General features: G+C 38.0%; 1 protein-coding gene across 1 annotated transcript in view; it reads left to right on the top strand.

Moving 5' to 3' along the window:
- The first annotated feature begins 2,278 nt into the window (after positions 1–2,278).
- Positions 2,279–23,593, top strand: part of SYT1 (synaptotagmin 1) — a 284,720-nt gene continuing 263,405 nt past the window's right edge. The window contains exon 1 of the mRNA XM_036760722.1: positions 2,279–2,461. Within this exon, the coding sequence (XP_036616617.1) occupies positions 2,290–2,461 (172 nt within the window). The 5' untranslated portion in view covers positions 2,279–2,289. The remainder of the gene's footprint in view (positions 2,462–23,593) is intronic.

Below are 23,593 nucleotides of genomic sequence, written 5' to 3'. Positions count from 1 at the left end.
CAGAAAGAGAGAAGAAAGAAATGGGGGGGAGACTTCTGTATGACAGAAAAGTAGCCTCTAGCCATCTCTGCTTGAAGAGAAATCGGGAGCCCCTCTGTCCTCCATCATTCCATTCCCCAAAAAGGGAGAGAGCAAGGTTTGAAGAAAAAGTGGAGAACAGTCCAAAAGAATTTTTTCAAACTCTTTGGTTGAAAGGAAAGGAAAGAAGGAAGGTCAAGGTCAAAAAACTTTTGAATCCCTAACTACTAATTCTGGTAAGATTAGGTCACATGCTCCTGGTCATGTTCCTTCTTATTCCTCAATCCAAACTCTTTCTGGTGAAAGTTAATTTTGAATTGAGGGGTTCCTTGATCCTGCTGATGAACTGAATGTTATGTCCACAATCCAGTACACATGAGCCAGCAGGAACCACAGCTTTAAATCAAAGGGGTCTTGCCCTATTCAAGAAAGTAGAAAACCACCCCTATCCAATGTACGACTCATTGGGGGTCATTTCAATACTGCCAAGTGAGAGAGGTAACCTCAGCTACTGTACTGCCAAAGATGACAGAATGCTACTTCATGACATGGACCTAAGACTATCTTCTTTACCTAGAAGTTAAAAATAAATACTAATAAATATATTCATGGTTTGTAAATTAAATTAGTATAAATCTTGTAAAATTTTAAGACATGTTTTATATCTGTGTATTTTTAAAAGATTTTTCATTCACTATAATATTTGCCAGAGATGTGACACTTTTCTTCCCCAAGAGCCTTGACAAATAGAGGACAGAAATAAAGATGAAATTCAGTCGTGATAAGCACAATATTGAAAGCATAAGAAAAAAATTACACCCTTACAATATTGCAAACAACCAGTGATGTGCAAATATGGTCATCTCTTTCTCCTAGAACATACCAGCTATGACATTTCACTATAGATTTCACTGGTTTTGAAACTCTCTTATCTTTTAATTCTGCCAGAAGACTATTACGTTTGAAATTGTTTCAGCTGATAGAAATGTGAAGTTTCAAAATTGAGGTTGTTTAGACTTCTGTAAAATTTCCTTTTCCTTCCTTTGGTTCAGATGGTAGCTGTTTATATTTCTTGATAAGGCAGAGTTAATTTATATGCTAGATGCATTTCTTGCAAGAACTATGGAGATACTACTGCCCAGGCTTGCCAACACTAATTTTTTTTCCTGCCTGAAAGCATGTTCACCATTATAGTCCCACAGCTTGACTCATCTGTAGTCACACAGTAAGGCAATAACCCATATAAGAGTAGGCTCCACGTCCCTTAACTGCCTGTTCAAACCCTGGGCCATGTGTTGCTCTTACACATGAGGATCAGTTCTCATTTCCTATCACTTATCACCGAATACTCTTTCAGAATTTCCAGGGTGCATTTCTCTAAACTATTAATGGCATGCCTCCATTTCTACATCCTTTGGGGCGGGGGGGAGAAATCTCAATGATACAAGTGAACTTCCATTTTTCAGTAACGCCATCAGGATTAATAAATATTTCCCAACATCTTGGAAGCAAGCAAAAAACTAAAACTATATATAACAGATCTGGCTATTGGCACTGTAGGTACCTTAATGTATAGTCAGCTGTGCTACAGATATTGTAGCTTCGCAAATGCATGGATAAGGCAAGTTAATAATTTAGCAGAGTTTTGTCTATAGTAAATGTCAGAGGAAATAACTGAAAGGAAAACTTCCATCAATAAATGAGAGTGAAAACCTAGTTTCTGAATAATGTACAACTGTGCTTAGACAACTCTTGCCTTAATGCTATTACCCTGTTATGGTTTGAATAGGCCTATGAGGCATTTTCAAATTTACGACACGGTTTATTATCATTTGTAATGTAAACATCGTGGTGTCCTCTGAGCATAAGCAATATTTAAACACAATAGTTTATTTTCTTCCCCCAGTAACCACTTTGTGTGTGTTTGTTGTGGAGACGAGTTAGGAAATAAATCTATATGAGAGATTTGTGACAGTTCTCAAAGAGTTAGGAGGCTTGACAATTCACACTCAGTATTGTTGGGGGGAAATAAGTAATAATTACATCTGATATTACCTTTTTAAAAAGGCTTTCCTCTGTGGCTGAATAAATATTTCATGAACCAACATGAAGTAATATGCTAATGATACAATGTTTATCCAGTAAGCAGGTGCACCTACTGATGTTTCTCTTCTTTAGTTTACCTTTGATGTGAGATCACTTTAAAGCTTTCTGAAGTTCTTTTCTTTCTTTGCTCTTTTCCCTGCCCCCACAGCTTTACTTGGAACCAAAATGGTGAGCGAGAGTGAGAGTCACCACGAGGCTCTGGCAGCCCCCCCAGTGACAACCGCTGCACCTGTGCTGCCACACAATGTCACCGAACCGGCCACCCCAGGAGAAGGGAAGGAAGATGCTTTTTCTAAGATTAAGGAGAAATTTATGAATGAGTTGAATAAAATTCCATGTGAGTATTATATTTTTAATATGATAAAAGTAGAAGGTTAAGATCCATGCCGATCAATTGCAAATAATGTGGTTCTTTCTTTTGAACCTAACAAGACACTAGCTATGATTGGAGCCCTCACTTAGGCAGGGGCAAGAATCCCACTTATGATTGTGTTTCCAGTTTGTATATAATCCAAGATCTATCACTTCCTTACTCCATCTAAAATACTAATTTAAGATTTTGAGGGATTGTACTTTCAGAATCATTCATGACTAAATATCTTGGTATCAGCTTCAGAAATATGTCTCTAAAGTTTTAGCTTTTTGGTTGATGAGATGATGGTCAAAAACTTTCATTGGCTTTCTGTTGTCTCTAGGACAATTGTTTCTTGTAATCAGTAATGATTAAAATTTGATTTCCTAATTGTGGATTAGTTTTATTTTTTCTCTCTGTTAAAATTCTACTGTCTCTTCTAAGCAATAAGACTTCTCCCTTCTTGCTTAATCTGCTATTTCCAAATATAATTTTTAAAACCACCATCTTTGATGAAAAATCTCTTCCTTAGCTTATTTTTCTACCTGTAGCAATAATTCTGGTTAATGTGACTTAAATTAAATATTTGACTTTTGTACTGCATAAGAAATTATGTCATGTGCTTCAGTTTATAGTTTTCCTTCTAGAATTGCCTTAGGAATAGAGACAAGGCCTATGATTTTATTGGTATGGGAAAGCTCTGGGTAGGGAATCTCCCTCTACCAATCCTCTGCAACTTATAGTTTTTGAGTTACCAAGACAGAGTACTGAGAAGCTCAGTAATTTATCCAGGATCATACAGCCAATATATGTTAGAGGCAGGATTGAACCCAGGCTTTCCATAATCTCCATCTTAGAGTCGCCATATAACTTAAACATTTGAAATTTTCAAAAGAAGGGCCGCCAGTATAGCTCCTTCTTTGAAGCTCTAATGATAGAATATTAAGGATGAACATCAAAGCCCATTAGACCAAGGAAAGTTACTGGGTCCTAATACGTAATGTGAAATTTATGAATGATACTTAATTTCATTTCAACATTAAGTGCCAACTATAGACAAAACACCATTCTAAGTGACGGGAATACAAAGACAAGACTCAGTCCTTGCTCTCAAGGATCTTGGGTTCTACCATAGAGATACAATGAGAACAAAGATATATAAACATAAGGCTATTTGACAAGGAAAAGATCACTAACAATCCGGGGCTTGAAGGAAAGCTTGTGTAGAAAGCATCTGAGCTGAACCTCGAAGGAAGAATGAGCTTCTGAGAGATGGTGATGAAGAACTGCCTTCTAGGCATGGAAAATGAGTCATGTCATGCATGCGTGGGAGACCAGATATGAATAGCCGAGTTTGAGAACAGCTAGTATTGTACTTTGGCTACAATGGAGAGTGTGAGGAAGAAGAAATAATGTACAATAAGGCAGGAAAGGTAAGTTGGAATTAATTTTTTTCTTGAATGCCAAGCAGAGGAACTGATATTTTGTGCTACAGTAGGGAGCCATTGAAAGTTTTTGATCATTAGCACATCAACCAAAAACCTAGAGCTTTAAGGACATATTTCTGAAGCTGGGAGATCAAGTTAAGAACATCAGAATCTAGGTCATGTCTTCTGCCACTATTAGTTAGAAAATTGTTGACTTATCTATCCTTTTAAGAAAAAAATTCAAGCTAATCTGAGAGACACATCACTAATTAGAATTCTCAGCAGGAAGAAGAAGAATTAAATGGAAATGTGGGGGTAGCTTGGTCTAGTGGATAGAGCACTGAACTGAGGCTCACAAGACCTCCATGCCATCTTTGGCCCTGCTGCTTTGCTGATTGGCAGTTTAACCTTGAGGAAATGTTTTTTGACATTCCTCTGTTTGATGCCACATCTACATAACAAGAAAGAAAACACTTTAGAGATGATTTTGTCATTGCATGCCAATTGGGTATAAGTTGTGCCCTATAAAAGTTTCACCAGTACATATGCATTGAAGCTATTTGTTGTATGGGAGAGGAGGAGACAATGGGCATCTAGGTGACACAGTGAATAGAGTGCCAGCCCTGGAGTCAGAAAGACCTGAGTTCAAATATGCCCTCAGACTCTTACTAGCTATGTCACCCTGGGCAAGTCACTTCACCCTGTTTGCCTCAGTTTCCTCATCTGTAAAATGAGATGGAGAAGGATTGGCAAACCATGCCAGTATCTTTGTCAAGAAAACTCCAATAGGAGTCACGAAGAGTCAGATATGACTAAAAAATGACTGAGGTGGCACTGGAGGCCATTCTTTCAGTACAATGTAAATTCTCTGAAGGTAGGGACAATTTAGTTTTTTGTCTTTGAATCCCCAGAATCTATCATAGTGTTCAAAGTAGTCATTTAGTAAATGGGCAGTGAATTGAATTGGATTAAATGGATGACCCAAGTCAAATGAACATCCTGCCTTCTTTGTAAGACTCTTCCAAGGGCTAACATGAAAAGCAGAAAAATATTTAGGGCCATGGTCCAGTTTCACCATACAAGAAGCTATTGTAATGGTGAGCACCACTTGTCAGCTGTGGTAATGTTTGGGTTTCTAATGATTAATTCTATTAATGTGTGGCATGTGTGTTGGTGTGGTGCTCAAATCCTCCTTCTCTCCCTTCCCCTCCCTTTACTCCCACTGGCAGGACAGGGGCTCCCACAGTGGCCACCAATGCTCCTAGTCACCGTCAGGGATTTAGAGGTAACCCTGGTGTGGGCAAACCATACTACCATTTTACTACTAATAAAATAGCTCCTTAGCTCCTCACTTACCCTTTAATAAATCAGCCAAGATAAAATTGACTCTTTAATCAGAAACATTTCATATATACAAGGCAAAGCAAGAATAACAGAAACATAACATTCTACCCATAAACCTTGGAGACACTTGCTATCCAATTCACAGGAAGTGCATGGGGGATAGTCAACAAGCATTTATCAAGTGCTTACCACATATTGGGCACTATGGACACAAATTGACAAAACCATAGCATGGAGACACATCAGAAGGGAGTGTATGTTCCCGGGGCAACTCAAAATTCTGGACTGCAGGCCTTTCTGTTATTTGTCCCTTCAGGAACAATGTGCATCACAGTTCGTTAAACAGTTCAATAAGCTTTTATTATGTGCCTCCAGGCATTGTGCTAAGCACTGGGGATATAAATAAGAAAAAACCACAAGGAAAAGATAGTCTCTGCCCTCAAGGAGCTTAAAATCTCATGGGGGGAAGAGAACACACAAAAGTCTGGAAAGGGGGTATGTGGAGAGGGCACAACTAGGGGGCAGCCTAGTCTGTGGTACTGGAACCTGACAGAGCCGCAAATGCAAAGGAGAATGAGGTTAAAAGTCCAATTTCATAAGGGAAGGCTCTTTGGAAGGGTGTTCCAGCCTCTAGCCTTCCAATCAGAAGGGAGAAGAGGCTGAGTGAGGTGGGATCCTGGCTTGAGTTAGCAACACAGTGATGAGATTAGAAGTGATGGATTAATCCTGGGAGGGGCATTGAATGACATTGAAACCTGGACCAACTGCAGGTACAATGTGTAGTTCACTGATAAAAATGGTGATTCTTCTGGGTCTCTCTGCTCTCTTGCTACCTGTTGGCCAGGGGCTCAAAACTTGTCATGGTGAGAGTGGAAGCGTATTTACCATTAATAGCTCTTCCCTAGAACTTTCAAAGAGTATGAACATAATACCAACAGTCACCATTCCCAAAATATACACTGTACGTGTGGGTATCTGTGTGCACTGAGCTACCGTGCTTAGAGACACACTCCAAAATGTAATTGGAGTATGCATAAGTGAGGCACGTGATAACTACTCATGAAGTCTAGTGGCTGCATACTTCTCACCTAGGCGTGGTGAGATAAATGAAAAGCCCAAGAAATAGAGTTTCTGGGTAATTAGTAATCAATTTATTAGTTAGGCTAGCTGATCATCATTACGTTGATGGTCAATGGTTTCTCTCCATAACTAAAGACAAAACCGTGGAGATTCCTGAATGTTTAAATACCTTTAGAAAAGAAGGTGAAAATCAGCCCTGATTGGTGAACAATTAATGGAAGGATGGACACATTAATGAGGGGCTAGATGAAAAGTCATTAACTCCTCCCACTAAGAACGTCCAGCAATCTGGACAAAGGAATCCATCTCTACCCAGACCACTCTAGATGGTTTCCTCTAGACCCCAGTGCCACCTCAGTTGTTTTTTAGACTGCAGGGTACAAGGGCATGGACTCAATGCTGTAGGGCTGGAATGCACATAGATTAGATTCTGTAGAACACTCTAAACAGAAGTTTGGTCTTCTAGTTGGGTGAGGTCCTGCCCAAGATCGCACAACATGTACTCAGATGATTTAACCAATCAAATCTATGAACCTTGTCCTTCAGAGACTAGTTGAATGACCTACAGGGAACTGGTCCCTGAATGAGGAAATAGAAAGGAAAAACTTCAATCCTATTTTAATAATTGGTTATTCACATGATAGAAAAAATAATCACATCTCTTAGTAGCATTTAATATGTTCTAGGATGACTTCCTTACTTCATACCACCCTCATTCGAAAGGATCCAGATTCCTAGGGATAAATGACCTCAAGCATTCTAGCTCTTGACACCACCACCGCCATCTGATGCGTTTCTCGTTCACACGTGGGAATGACATTTACACAACAAGCCACTCATAGTGACACTTTTTAAATATTAAACGTTTACTTGTCAGAAAGGCAAATAAATAATGGCAACATCATAGATACCCATAAATTAAAAGTAAATGCATAAATAGCAAAATCTATCACAATCTGTATATAAATTTTGGTCATTCTTTTATCAGTATACTTGGTATCCATGGTGGAAAGGGCACATGCACAGGAAACTGGAAGGAAAGTTCCTAATTTCATAGATGAAGAAGAATAAGGTCAGATGACTTTCTTAAAGTCACCCATCAATTAGCAGAGTCAGGATTTGAATCCGTGTCCTGATTCCGATTTCAGCGATCTTTTCATTGCTGTGTTGTCATTTCTCACCTACATGAGAAAGGGACAATGATGCTAAAGTCAGACCTGAAAACATTGTGGCAAATTATTATTATAAATATTTATTATAAATAAGCGTAGTGAATAATGCACACTTTAATAACAATAACTAGCATTTCTATAGTGCTTTTCTATTTTCAAAGTGCTTTATACGTTTGTCTCGTTAGATCCTCACAACAACCCATGAGTTAGAGGCCATTGTGATCCCCAATTTACTGACATGGAAATTGAAGTCGAAAGGGGTTAAATGACTTGTCCAAGATCACATGACTTGTAAGTGTGTGAGGTGGCATTTGAACTCAGATATTCCTGATTCCAGGTCTGGGAAGCTGTCCCCAAGGACCTAGGGTAAGCTGCCTCTTTAATTAAAACCCTGAGCAACTTTCACTATCTATATAATTGGAATCCTTCACATACAAGGAATGAGACCAAAGAAAAATAAAACATAGGCTCAAAATGAATCACTTTCAAGACATAGGTTCTATAAACATTCTCACTTTGGTCTAGGTATAATTTAGTGTGATGCTAATTACAAGTAACAAATTAGAATATTAATCAATTTTGGTCTCTGAACTAAATCTTGGCTATCTGGCAGATGTGATTTTTGCAAAATTGATGGCCAGCAGCTTTAGTCTGTCACTTGAAATTCCCTCTTGCAAGGAGAGAGGTGTTACAATGGAAATAAGTGTGCATGTCCTTAGTTAGATGTCTGCACAGTCCAGCATGGAACATATTCAGACCAAACTGCCTGATGGTACCATCCCCAGTGGCACAAAGCTTAAACTTTTTTTAAAGAAATGGTAAATACTGAAGGATTTTTTTCCATTTCATACCTCATAGTGTTTTCTAAATGAAACAGACAAGAATTGTCATCATGTTTCTTTATTTTGCAAACTTTGATTTTTTTTTTAAATAGCACTAGGATCATGGATGGTTTGCAAAGCATGAAGTCATGTTTTTCGAGTTGTTGTGATTAAGGCCTGGGATATTCATGAGCTCTTTCAAGTAGAATGCTATTCTCCCTGAAACACAGCAGAAGGCCAGATAGCTGGAACCACTTTTCACTCAAAGAAAAATGCTCAAGTCTACCCAGGGAAGGTACAAAATTCTCCGGCATGTGCTATACGATTAAAATATCCTATTAATTATTACTATATTTTCATAATTAAGGGTATTAAAATGTATCTAAATATTTCCACTTAAGATGCCATTTCAGGACAAATTGTCACCAGGTCTGAAAAAGGTCCAGAGACTTTGAATTTGTAACCCACACTGCTCTGCTCTCAGTTCCTTATATGTAGTATTCTCCCTATCTTCCCCATGCCTTTATAAGAACCATCCCCACATTTGGAATGCACTCTCTCCTCACTTCTGCCTTATAGTATCCCTTACCTACTAAGTCAGCTCAAGTGACACTTTCTACAGTCTTTTCTGATTTCCCCTCACACAACTGCCAGTGCCCTCCTCCTCCTCTGTCTTTTATTTATTTACTTAACTGCTATATATGAATTGTTTAATTCGGTATATATTCATTTCACATATGCTTATGTATATGTTGGCTTTCCAGAGAGAATGTAACCCTTTCAAGAATAGGGAATGTTTAATTTTTCTACTTATGCCCAGTAACTTATCCCCAGCCTGGCACCTGTAGGTACTTAATAAACACTTGTTGATAGGTTTTGATAGACTTCTAACTTTCTGGTGCAGTGGGGAAGCCTAGAACACTGGTTCTCAACTTTTTAAATCCATGGACTACTTGGATGAGGCACAAATTCTTTAGGCAACTTTTCTGCCCTCCAATAAGAGCCTTAATCAAGGGCAGTTATATATTACTCTACAATTTATATCATGGGCATTGCCTCAGTTAAACTGAGATCTGGGAGAAACCCTAGCTTAAAAGGCCAAGGTCTCCCACTGCATCGGGGGCCATCACCAGTTGTCCTGATCTCCATCTGGCCACTGGACCAGATGACCCTGGAGGAGAAAGTGAGACTGGTGACTTTACATATCCCTGCCTCACTTAAATCCAATTCACTTGCAAGTCATGGCATCACCTTCCTGGTGCCATAGTCCTCTTCGAGAATGAAGGACAAACAACATGTCATGGTTACTTCAAATCTTTTAACTCATTGTTCTCTCACAACAACCACGGAAGGTAGGTAATCTGAGGATTATTACTCACATTTTACAGGTAAGAAAGATAAGGCTCAGAGATTAAACTGCTTGTCCATGGTCATATAGCTAGTAGGCCTCAGGGATGAGATTTGAACCCAAATCATTTGTGAATCCTGTGTTTTTGCTGCTGTACAGTGCTGACTCACCATCATCCTCCCCCAAATTAATGATGAGAGTGTTGCTGTGGCTTGGATGAGATACTGGTACAGACTATGAAAAGCTAACTATTAATTTGTTCCAGGAACATGAGCAGACACACTGCCCTATTACAAAGAATACTCTTGCACTAGGAAACATAAGCCTCCTAGAGACATTGGCCTGTACCAAGGGTCCATGAAGATCTATTGTTAATTAGTTAGATAGATAGATAGATAGATAGATAGATAGATAGATAGATAGATAAGTAACTGTATTTGAATATAATTTGCTTTCTTTGTAAACCTACATATTTTATTTTATGTATTTAAAAACATCATCCTGAAAAGGGTTACATTGGCTTTACCAGACTAATCCATGACACAAGAAAGATTAAGAAACCCTAGCCTAGATATACTCACTAGTCTTTGTAATACCACAGTTTTTGCATCTAATGAAAGAAATACATGTGAGAAATACCTTTGATACTACTGGTTAAAGAGACATCCATCAGCAAGATAAGAAAGTTATTTTTCTCCTCTTTATTATATATTTTTAAAAATAACTTTCTCTCCCATTTTCCCTTCCCCATTGGAAAAAAAAAAAACAAGAAAAAAAATCCCTGTGTTCATTACATCTAATATATCTCGAAGTCAGAATAGCAGTCTAGAATTGGTAACTTCCTAGTAGAGTTAAAGAGGGGGTTATTTTTATATAACTATTTCACTATTCTGTGTTTATCAACTAAAAATAAATAATCAAACTATAGTCTCCCTGAAAACAGCTGAGAATGCAGCCTTGGGAAAATCATGTGAATGAATCGGCTGTGCTCCATTTGATTCAGGCTCTGGGCATGGTCAGAATAGCCTTGATAATTTTTTTTTTAAAAGCAGCTAGGTGATAGAAAGCCAGACCTGAATTCATGAAAACCTGAGTTCAAATCCTTCCTCAGACACTTACAAGCAATATAACCCTAAATAAGTCACTTAAGCTCTTTGTGCCTCAGGTTCCCTCTTCTGTAAAATTGGGGACAATTATAGCACCTCCCTCTCAGGATTTCTGGAAGAAAAAAATGAATACTATTCAGGTTTTTTTTTTATTCTTTTGTATGTCTTCCTATAAATAGTATCACAAAACACTTCAGTCAATTCAATAAGCAATTATTAAGTACCTGTAATGTACCAGGTCCTGTGATAAGTTCTAGGTGTACAAAGACAAAAACAAAAACAGTCTCTGCCTAAAAAGCTTCCATTCTTGGGAAGGGGGAGTCAGAGAGAGAAAAATAACACATACAGAGTATCCCAAAAGTCTTAGACAAATTAAATGCAAAATATGTATTAAGTAATTCAGGGAAGGGCGTTGAAAGACTAATAACTGAGGGAATTGGGGAAGGTCTCTTGGAGGAAGAAGCATTTGACCTGAGCCTTGTGGGGAATAGGGGTTTCCAACAAGAGAGATGAGGGAGAATTTTCCATGGATGGGTGTAGCTTATACTTCTAGTAGGACACTGAATTTACTGACATTCTCTCTAGTTCCCAGCTTATAGTGCATTTTAAGGCTCTATAGGGAAGTTTGGTTTTAGTTTGTTTGGGAGGGCGGGGGGTGGTGAGGGAATGATGACAAGAACCAAATATTCCCTCATACCATAGTGTTAGTGATTCACCAGATGTGGGAAAGCCATGTGAGCCAACATAGGATCACTAGATTTTAGGTCTAGAGCTGGAAGTAAGCTTAGAAGCCATTTAATCCAACCCTATCATTTTACAGAAAAGGAAACAGATGTGCTACATGTCACATAGGTAGTAATCATCAGAGCTGGATTATACCTAGGTCCTTTGATCCAGAGACAGTGCCCTTTCTGCTGTAACATACTGTCTCCCTAATAAAATGCCTCTGAAGGATGATGTTCTTGTTACATAACAGCCAAAAGTGCTCATCCAGTTTTACAGGCTGTATTAGTATAAACATAATATCTGGAATGAATATGGTGGTAGTCCTGATGTAGTGTCTCTAGGTTGGGCACAGCACATCTGACAACCATGAACATGTTGTGTTCAGCATGAGTTACCACATTTTAGGGAGGCCGCTGGCAAGCTGAATCACATCCATAGGACAACTATATGTGTGTATATGTGTGTGTTTGTGTGTTCATATGTTTGTATATGTATGTGTGTATATATATGTATATGTGTGTGCATGTGTGTATATATGTTTATGTGTGTATGTACATGTGTGTATATGCTGTGTATGTGTGTATGTGTGTGCGCTATGTATGTATATATAGGTATGTACATGTGTATATATGTATGTATATTGTGTGTATTCCCCCTTCAATTATTCAAACAATGAGAATTTAACATCCTAGGAATCTAATTAGGAAAATAAAAGTGAACCAAACCCTGCCTTTAAAGAGTTTACATTTTATCAAGGGAAACTGAGGCACAGAGCGATTTAGTGACTTCATTAAATATCAAAAGCTGTTTTAGCAGAGGTCCACCAATTCAAGAGCTCGGCCTCTTTCCGTTGTACCATGCCCCATCTAAGCCTTTGTGTTAATCTTTAGGTTGGTTTTTGTATGTACAGATAGAAACTCAGACAGTTGTATGCATTTTTATAATTTTTTAATGACTAGGATTAGAGGCTCAGAGAAGTACTAAGCAATCTCACAGTCAGCTGATGCTTGTCATTTTTTTTTCCTCTCTGCAACTGTAGGCGAGTCATTAACCTCTTTAGGTCAGGTTCTGTAATTTCTCCACTGACCTTCCTTACCCAAATATAAGACTTGTTTTTTCGTCATTTTAATAACTGTCTTCTCCCCAGTGCTAAACAGCAGCAGTTTGTTCCACTGCTTAGGATGGTTTTTATGTACACAGCCTTGATTCAGCAGCTGTCTCTGTGGAGAGTCTCCGTTCTGAAATACGTCCTCTGAAAATGACAAGAGGACTTCTTAATCTCTTCCTCCCAGCGTAATGAAATATCATTACCTGTAAGAAATAGGGGAGATGCTGACAAGCGTTAATAATGCAAAGCTCTTGCCCTGTGAATACATGACATCATTCTACAAAGCTTTCCTGCTGCTAAAGGAAGCTATTTGGAAGCAACGTAGTAAGTTAGTGGTACAGTTTGTCACCAAATTTCATGGAAGATCATGTCCAGTCTGGGTGACTCATGCTCATCTATTGAATACAGATTTATGGAGCACCCGCTGCGTTATCAGGCAGCTTTCATTTCCATCATAGTCCGTAATTCTAAATGCCTTGTTTTTATTCTAAGGACAGTTGTGTTCACCTGTCATTAAACAACAATGCTTAATTGAAGGAGGTTTATCTGGTCTATCCAAAAGGGTCTCAGAGAAATAGAGAGTGTTTTTGTCCTATCATTGTGGAATCTGACAGAAGGAAATGTGATACAAATTGTGTAGAAGCCTGCCCTCAAAGAGTTCAGTGGGGATTTCATAAAAGATGTTATTTATATGCTACTGGGTTTTATTTTTCTTTTAGAAGCCTGTTGTTCAGTGAAGTTCCCCCAGAAGATCAAGCTATTAAAATGGACTGGAGCCGTTGGGTAGTTATGAACTTAGAGAATATTGAACTTGTACTGAGGAACAACAAAGACAACAATTTTCCTAACAACAATCAGCCAACAAGCATTTATTAAACATTTGTCCTTTGTCAGATGCTGTGCTAGGGATTCAAAGACAAACACAAAACAGTCTCTGCCCTTAAGGAACTTACATTCTATCTGGAGAAACAGCATGTACACATATAAGTAAATACAAAATAAATGCCAAGTAAATAGAAAGTAAGCTAATATGAAAAAGAGGAAAAGGAAGTGAGTTATCACCACAGTTGAATTTCTAGAGCACCCCTACTTTTTGTTTTGTTCTTACCCATTTACATTAGTTCGTGTTATTTGAGTGTTTTCAGCTTTCTCCCAGAATAGCTATGAATAACTAGAAAGAAAATCTAATTTCAGTGTCTAGAAAATTATATTAGAATCATCTTCACACATACAGAAGATATCCTTAATGAGAATGTATGGGAAGGAATAGCAAGACTTCCACAAATTATATCCAATCAATCAATAAACATATTAATTACCTACTTTGTGCATTCAGCTAGGTATAGGGCAGCTAGGTGGTATAGTAGGTAAAGCCCTGAGCTGGGAGTCAGGAAGATATAAGTTCGCTAACTAACTGTATGACCCTGGGTAAGTCACTTTACCTTGATTGCCTCAGTTTCCTCATCTGTAAAAATGAGCTAGAGAAGGAATTAGCAAACTACTCTGCTATCTCTGCCAAGAAAACCCCAATTGGGATCAGGAAGAGTCAGATGCAATGGAAACAAAAGAACTAAGCATAATTACATTAAGAATAATTTTATTGTTAATGCTATCAAATTTGGGGGTTGTTGAAATGTTATTTGGAATAATAATATTTGGAATTGAAAAATCATATTTGGATATTATTAATTCTGTATAGTTTTAGAATACCACTGTCTGAATAAGTAAAGTCATGAGTCACCCAAAGGTTAGGGGAGAAGCTATAATGACTAGGCTAAAATGTATTATCCCTCAGACTTATATAGATGAGGTAGCATAAAAACGTCATCAGAGAGTTATAGGAACAGGAAAAAATAAGCCAGTTGTATAGTAAAAATAAGGGAACACCAATGGACAGCTTGCATGTGATACATTAGTGTACACAAAAGATCTAAAGGAAGACTTCCAGAATGTTAGATGGACACGCTTTGGGAGGGTTTATAGGAGAACATGGACAGGAGTCAGACAGGATGAGGAGGTATAAATGATATCATGACTCCCTACAGTGGAGGCATTGTCTACATAGATGAAATCATAAATCCATGTAGGTACTGAAGCAAAGGTCATAAGGTCATGCATGTTGAGTCTTTAGAGGTCTTTGAGCCTAACCTCCTTCGTATTACATAAGAGGAAACCGAGATGCAACATTACACACTTGACAAGTGGAAGAACCTGCATTTGAACCCATATCTTCTGACTCCAAATACATCATTCTTTTCACCATATTTCAGGGACTACTCAGTGCTAATGTACTTCACAAATATACTCCCATACCAATACACATTTTTCTAAAAACTATAGTCTGAAAAATCCATTATTTACCATGTCATAATGTAGATTGAATGTTAAAAACAAATTCTCATTAAATAAAACATGTCTACAAAGGCAAATCTATGAAGAAAACTTTAATATGAGAAGCAGTATGGATATTGTTTTCCATTCATTCTGCCTTTTTTTTAAATTGTCAACCTGTCAAAGTCATGTCAGCTTATATTAAATTGAACCAAGAAAGTAAATGGAGAAAACTGGAGGGAGATTGGCATTACTATCATACTTCTAGTGTTTATAAATCATTTCCTAATTTTAATTGTTTGCAAGAGAATAGAGGTTATAAAAGAGTTTAAACTTCATCTTCAGAGTGCATCTCAATTTTTTTTAATTGAGATTAAAAAAATACATTGGCTCATAAATAAAACATTCAAAGTTTTACCCACAAACTTTCCCTGAAACTGCTGGTCTAAAGTGATTTTAAAACCTCAATAAATGCTCTGTCTTAATTGTTCATCTTTAAGTTGTTTTTACATACAAAAGTGAGAAAATAAATGTTCTAGAAGGGTAGATAATCCAATAAAAAGGCAATATTTGACCAGTTTGCCATTTGTTTGTGAACAATGGATGTCTGACCCCAAACACTTAGCACGGATCTAGGGTCTGGGTGAAGCAAATAAATAATTCAACAGAGCCTAATTGCTCTTTGCCTTGAAAATGGGAGACAAATGTCAGATTTTCCATTCTGTAATACCTTAGGCCAGATCCTTTGCCCTGAGTCAACTGGTACTAGGAGTTTAAAAAAAAAATCAAAGGTGCCTTAATTCTTTGGGGTGTCATAGACATAATTTCATCAAGCCTTCAACAAATTAAAATACTTGTTATGAGACAGAATTAACCCATTTCTCAATAATGCCACATATTTGATGGGACCTAGACCATTGACATTTTGCTTTTGTTGTTCAGTCATTTCAATCATAGCCAATCCTTCATGACCCCTCTTGGGGTTTTCTTGGCAAAGATGCTAGGATGGTTTGCCAGTTCCTTCTCCAGGTCATTTGATAGATGTGTAAATTGAGGCAAAGAAGGTTAAGTGACTTGCCCAGGGTCACGCAGCAAGGGAGTATCAGGGGCCTGATTTGTACTCAGGAAGTAGCTCCAGGTCCGGCACTCTACCCACTGTACCACCTGGCTACCCAGCAGTTTGTAACTTGAAGCAAAGGATGTCAGTTCCCTTAAGGAACACAATGGGAACTTGTTTTTACATTCTTTCTGGGCCTCTTTAGACCAATTTACTCTGTGAAGAAGCCTAAACAATCCAAATTAGTATAAATCACTAGCAAGAAAATAAATGAGTCTCTCAGAGGGACTCTGCCCAACAACAAATTTATAGTTCTCATAATAATCAAAACCAACTTTAAAATACTGGTGGATATAACAGCACTGAATACCTACTTTTGATGAACCTGCATCTCACTCTACAAATCATTATTTTCTATTTCTCCCTTTCTTTTTATGGTCCCTCCTTCCTTCCTCCTCTTTTCTTGCTTTGTTTTGATCTTTAATCTTCCTTTCTTTGTCTGCCTTTTTTTTCCTTTGTTGCTTTTCTTGTCTGGACTCAATAAATATTGATTGATTGACCTCTTGGCCCATTGAGTACTAGCTCCATGGGCTACTTCTTCTTGTTCGGTCATTTTTCAGTTGTGCCCATCTCTTCATGACCCCATTTGAGGTTTTCCATTTCCTTCTCCAGCTCATTTTACAGATGAGAAAACTGAGGCAAACAGGGTGAAGTGACTTGCCCAGTTTCTCACAGCTAGTAAGAGTCTGAAGCCAGATTTGATTTACCATGGGGTACAGGACAAAGCTAAAAGGCCAGCCACTAGATTCACAGCAGGAGTACACAATTCTCATTGTGTGATAGAGGCATCACCAAGATAGCAAAGAACAATCTAAAATCAGTACTCTCTAACTGAAAGTGCTATTAAAAAAGAACAGTATTGATAGATTCAAAACACAGATCGTAGACTGCCCTTCTCTACCACCATCAGCCTATGGGATGATATATAGATATATGTATGTACATATATAGAGAGAGATAGATAGATAGATTGATATAGATACATATATGTATATATATGTATATATATATATATATACACATACACATGTGTGTATGTCCGTATGTGTATATATGCATATATACACACACACGTGTGTGTGTATAGCCAGTCTCCAACGCTGTAGGTGATGATGATGACAGCGTTCTTTCCAAAGGAAGGTAAATTTTGATGACCAAAACCTACCTAGTTAACTTGGGGTTTATCGGCTAGTTTTCTTTCTCGAAGACCAAGCCTTAAACCCAGTTCACTCTGGATCTCATTGATTGCACAACACATAGGTCCCTGCCCTACCCAAATACTACTTAATGGTTATATTTTGGAACCTCCTGGCTCAGAGTGAATGTAAATAGTAACTGTTTCTCTTTTGGCCTGCAACCCCCAAGGTGTTCCCCTCCCAGTTTGATTTCTTTAGTTGAAGGGGCCATCCCTTGACTCACTTCTTAAACAGGCCTAATCGTGAAATGGGCATTGCCTCCCTCAAAGTGAGAACTTGAAAAAACCTTATCTTAAAAAGGCCAAGATCTCCCACTTCATCCTGGGCCATCTCCAGTCATCCTGGTGAATATGAGGCCACTGGACCCAGATGACTCTGGGGAAGAAAGCGAGGCTGGTGACTTTGCGCAGCCCTCCTTCACTCAAATCAAATTCAACAAGTCACATCACCATCTCCCTGATGTTATGGTCCTCTTCGAGAGTGAAGGACAAACCACACAACCAATGCTATAAGGGAAAACAGATTGGCAATTTTAGCCCCCTTCTTTGTTTCCTATCCCTAAATACTGTAACCAAAATCTAACTAATATTTATAAGGCTGAGAAGGGCTACATGTGTTCAGAGGCAACCTCAGAAGTAAAAGAAGAAAAAGAAATACTTGAGCTGAGCCTTGAAGTAAGATAAGAGCTCTAAGAGGTGGGGGTGAAAAGGAAGAACATTCCAGACCTAGGGATAGCCAGTGCCTGGAATAAAGATGTAGGAGGCACAGGCACAGTTTTTAGGCCACTTTGGCCAATTTGTAAAGGATGTGAGGGTCATATACCTTGGAGTCAGTCTAGAGTTGGGTTTCTTAGCCTTTTCATGTTATGGACCCCTTTGACGGTACAATGTAATCTATATACCCCTTCTCAAAATATTTTTAAATTCATAAAACAAAATACAAAGGATTGGATTACAAACAAAATCAATTATGTTGAAATATAGTTATCAAAATATTAAAACATACAATTCACTTACCCTTGAAATCTATCCATGGACCATTTAGGGGAACATTGACCCCAGCTTAAAAACCCCTTCTTTAGAAAAATAGATGTAGGAAGATTGCAAAAAGTTTTAAAGTCTACTTTAACATCACCTGGTATTTTTGTTTCATGTGTTTGCTCTGTGACTTATTTTAATATATTAATATAGTTACATATTCTTACTATTTTTATCTGAAAATCACTTTTTTAAATATGAAATTTAAGATTATGACATTCCAGGAATGTATTTATTTATTATATATGTATTGTTATATATTATATGTATATATGCATAATATTATTTATAATATATACATATGTATGTATGTATTTATTATATTGTAAGTATATATTATGTGTGTATATAATATATACATATTATTTATATGTATTATATCCTCTGTATATTATTAATTTATTATATCCTTATGGTGCAATTGTGTATATATATATATACATATATATACATATATTTTCCATGTTATGATGGAACTCATTAGGAAATTGGAATTCAACATACTAAGATCTGTTGCTGAGACACATCAGATTTGTAAACTGAAGGATTCCAAAAGCAAAAGCTACAAGAGTTGGCCGAGTGATTACTAGTACCACAACTGGTCAGTAAAGGAATAATTATCACCCCAAAAGGTGCCAGTCACACTTCTCCTATTCATGCTTCCTTCTTTTCTGGGAATCTAAGTGAGATAACAAGCTGTCTAATCAGAGGGGAAAAAAGCAGTGCCCATACATGTTCGGTCTGTTGTGTGCAGAAAGCTTCTATGGCAGTAGTCCTCCAAGGTCATGTCCAAACATATCCATCATTCCATTGTCTTATTACCGACTTGCAGTAATGCTGAACATTGGTAGAGACAAGCATCCCTTTAGAGCTCTGCCAACAGCTTTAGATTTCCAGCAGCAGGTCTTCACGAAAACTCAGGATTAGAGTTCTTTTGCTATGCATCACGATATTCTTCTAAGTAAATAATTGGGTTTTCTTGAAAGATCTTTTCCTGCCAGCCCATCAAGACACACACCTGCCAATTCCTCTCCATGTCCCCAAAGCTAAATCTCAGCTTCATTAACAACTCCAGCAAGGCTTTCCTAATTCTTTGCATCCTGCTTCTCATCTGGGATCACATCCATTTAAATATCCTAGCAGGTATCCTTACCAAAATTACATAGTGCCTAATTTGGGAGCTCATTTGTGCTTGTTGTCATTTATTCTTTCATAAGAAAACTCTCTACCCTTCCAGACAGAATTAGGATGATTCAGTTTGGCCAAAGCACGTTCTTCATACTATAGTTCACACTTTTCATTTCTATTGATTATATATGAGTGTATGTGTATATATATAAGTATTGCACATATACGCATGGTTATATATATATATATATATATATATATATATATATATATACACACATAGATGTGCTTATGTGCACATGTATACATGTGTGTATACATGCACGTGGATATATGTTACCTTGTACGTGTATGAGTGTGTGCATGTATATGTGCATATGTATGTATATTGTGCATATGCCTGCAAATGTGTGCTTTTGCCTTTTTGTACATACAGATACAGACATATACACATATGCAATCAATAGAAATGCATATACGTGTGTATATGTACGTATGTGTGTAATTTGGTCTAGACTTGTGCCTTCATCAGTGTAGTATGGAACTTCCATTATAGAAATCCCCCCCCCACATTGAGAGGTTCATTGCTACAGTGGAAAGAATGGAATTAGAGGGCCTGGATTCAAATTCTAGCCCTGCCAGGGTTACCAGGATTTTGTATGATTGTTATGTCTAGATTATTGCTGAATCAGCTCCCTTGTTACCTGTGTGTGAGTTTGCAAGTCATTTAATCTCTCTGGGCCTCAGTTACTCATCTGTAAATTAAAATCTTGGATTAAATGAGCTATAAGCTATTTCGAGCTTCAAATTATTATCCTATTATACAGTATAGATTAATGAGTCAGGTGTAACTTTATTTTTAGGAAGCTGCCTTGGGGCACTTAGAGGTTAAATGACTCAACCATGGTCATACTGCTAGTATATATCAAAAATTAGACTTGAAATGTAGTTGTCTTGACTCAAAGCCTAACCTTCTATCCCCTATGCTTTGATGGTTCTCTTGACAATGTTTTAAAGGGCTATATGACACTGTTTCCATGTGTAGAGATGGGGTCTTGATTCCATGGATAAAATATAAAGTTGTGATGTGTGTTGTTGTTCAGTCGTTTCAGTCACACCAACTCTTCATAACTTGATTTGAGGTTTTTTTGGCAAAGATACTGGAGTAGTTTGTCATTTCCTTCTCTAGCTCAATTTACAGATGAGGAAACTGAGGCAAGAAGGCTTAAGTGACTTGCCCAGCATCACACAGCTAGTGACTGAGGCCGCATTTGAACTCAGGAATCTTCCTGACTCTGGGCCCAGCATTCTATCAACTGCACCACCTAGCTACTACCAAGTAATGTGATTTATACATACATACACACACATACACACACGTGTGTGCATATTTTTGTATGTGTGTATGAATACGTATGCATATAAACACACATATATATGTCCATATGATATACATGTGTAATGTGTGCATAGACATTATATGTGCATATATGTGTGTATATATATATATATATACATGCATAACACAATTATCAGAGATTCACTTTATTGTTGTGACCAGATTACTGTTGAAACAGTTCCATTTGCTGTCTTGATATTTTGTTTTCACAGAGGAATTACAATCTTGAACAACATAATTCAATTTCGTGTAGCCACATAGTATTGCTTTTTTTTTACATTCAGTGATGGCTTTGGTTGGTGCTTCTAACAATTTGTGAGGCTGTCTGAGTATCTGTGGGTATTTTTCATTGGTTGGTAGGGGAAGTCCCCTTAAGGACTTCCTTTCTAGTAGTTTTCCCCTCAGTTGCCCTATGGACACCCTGAAAATCTTCCTGCTTTCACTTCAAGATGACTCCTATCATTTTACCCAAGGCTAGCCACTCCACTCCTATTATTGTCTGTGAAGCTATAACTCTCCAGCATTGCTTAAAGTGGTGTTTCAGACAGTGCACGGTCAGCTTGGGGATTTTCTACATCACTTCATTTTACCTCAGCTGCTGCTGCTACCTTTCCTTTCTAGTACTGTCCTTAAGAGTTTCCATGCTACCTTCCAGAAATCCGATGCTAGTGAGCTTATTGGGCTATTTATGTTAAATAGACTTTTGGGGGGGTGGGGAGGGGGTGGACATGCCTTTAATCCTTACTATGGGTCAGACATTATGCTAAGCATTGAAGATACAGAGAGAGACAAAAACAGGACCTGCTCTTAAGGAGCTTACGTATTAATGGAAGAGACAACATGTACATACAAGATATATGTGGAATAAATAAAAGGTGATCCAAGAGAGGAAGCCAGGATTAGCTGGAGGGACCAACAGCTGAATCTTGAAGGAAGTGAAGAAAACAAAGATATATAGGTGGGAGAGTAAGGTATTCCGGGCACAAAGGAAAGTTGATGCAAAGGAAGGCAGACAGGAGATAAAGCATCATATGCAAACAACTGCATTGCTCGATCATAGAGTATGTTGAGGGAAGTAAGGTGTTAAAAGCCTGGAAAGGTAGACAAGGGTCGGAATATAAGGATAATTAAATGGCAAATAATCCATTCCTTGTCTTGCCACTGACGAGCTCTGTGGCCTTGAGTAGTACCCAGAGGTACTAGGAACCAGCTGGAACTCATTGAGCAAAAGGATGACATGGTCAGACATGCCTTTTTTAAAAAATCACTCTGGCAATTTGGTGGAGGATAGGATGGAATGGGAAGAGATTTGAGGAAGGGAAATCAACCTGATGATCATCACAGTAGAGGCAAGAGGCGATGAGAGCCTCAACTAAGATTGTGGTTGTATGAGTGAAGAGAAGGGGAGTAGATATGAGATACTGAGAATACTTCCCAGGAAGACAACTGTTCAAGCAGTTTTAAGACAGTTTCATAAACTTTGGACACCATATATGCATAAAAGCACATTGGAGTCAGGATAAATTAAAGCTTTCTGTCCATAGTCCATTTCTATGAGCCTTTATTTTGGTTTGAAGATGCTGGTTTTAGGGGTCTAGCCTTTCTTGTAACAGAATTTCTCACCTCTAGACATGACATCTCGTTGTACCCATTTCCTCTCCATTCTTCCTTTTCTGGAACACCCTCAAATTTGAACTCTTCCAACTTTACAAACTTCCAGCTTCCTTCTTGATTGGTGCCCTTGTGCCTGTGATGTCAGAAGTAGGGCATCAGTAAGATGTGCCTGCTTTAGACTCTTCCTCACCATATAAAGCTCCTGACCTTCTTTCTCATTCCCAAGGAGCCCTATAACATGAAATAGAACGCAGGTTTTACTGCATCAGACTAGGAAATGTAATTAGAGACTGATATAACCTAGAAATCAGATCAGGGGGCACTTGATTCTCTTCCTCCTTCTACCATGGGCTGGAGCTTCTATCACCCAAAGCCCAAAGGTGAATGTAGCCTGCCCCTCACAGTATCCTTTAGTATCCTTAGGTTGCTATGGTAGATAGAAAGCTAGAAGTAAAGCCGAAAAGCACTGGTTTGTCCCACCTCTAACTGACTGACTTTATGACTTTAGGCAAATAATTTAATCTCCCAGTACTGAAAGCAACTCTCTAAGACACAGAGAAGGTGTCTACCTCAGGAAATTCCCCATATCATTGCAGTCACAGATTCATTACTTGTCCCTATCCTGTCTTTGAAGACTATGATCCAGAAGTATCCATACTAACCCACAGACATATGTACTTCATGTCTCTAAGAAACCATTCATTGAAACATGCTAAATGAAATTCTTATTGCATTTATCATCATTGGCTTGTCTGTCTCTTCTGTGGGTGCCTCTGAACCCTCCCCTTCAAAAGCAGTTGCTAGAAACTATGACAATGCTTCTTTGCCTCTGTTGGCTAGCCTCCAGTGGTGGTTTGCTCAATTTGATGACTTTTCATGCATTTGAAAAATATTAGTCATTCCTACTAGAGATCAGATTGGAATGATGGGAAGAACTTTGAAATGGGGGGGCCTGAGACCCAGGTTCTTTCTATTCCTAATCTTGCCACTGACCAGCTGTGTGACCTTGGGCAATTCATTTACACTCTATGTAGCTGCTTCATTTTTCTTATCTATAAAATATAATGGGATTAGAACAAATCATCTCTGAGGACCCTTGTAGTTGTAATGTTCTTTGACCACCAAGAAGGATAAGTCATGATACCTCTTCTTAAAGTGATCAC

Source organism: Trichosurus vulpecula, chromosome 5 (assembly GCF_011100635.1).
Source record: "Trichosurus vulpecula isolate mTriVul1 chromosome 5, mTriVul1.pri, whole genome shotgun sequence".
NCBI classification, from domain to species: domain Eukaryota; kingdom Metazoa; phylum Chordata; class Mammalia; order Diprotodontia; family Phalangeridae; genus Trichosurus; species Trichosurus vulpecula.
This window is presented reverse-complemented; position numbering and strand designations above follow the sequence as displayed.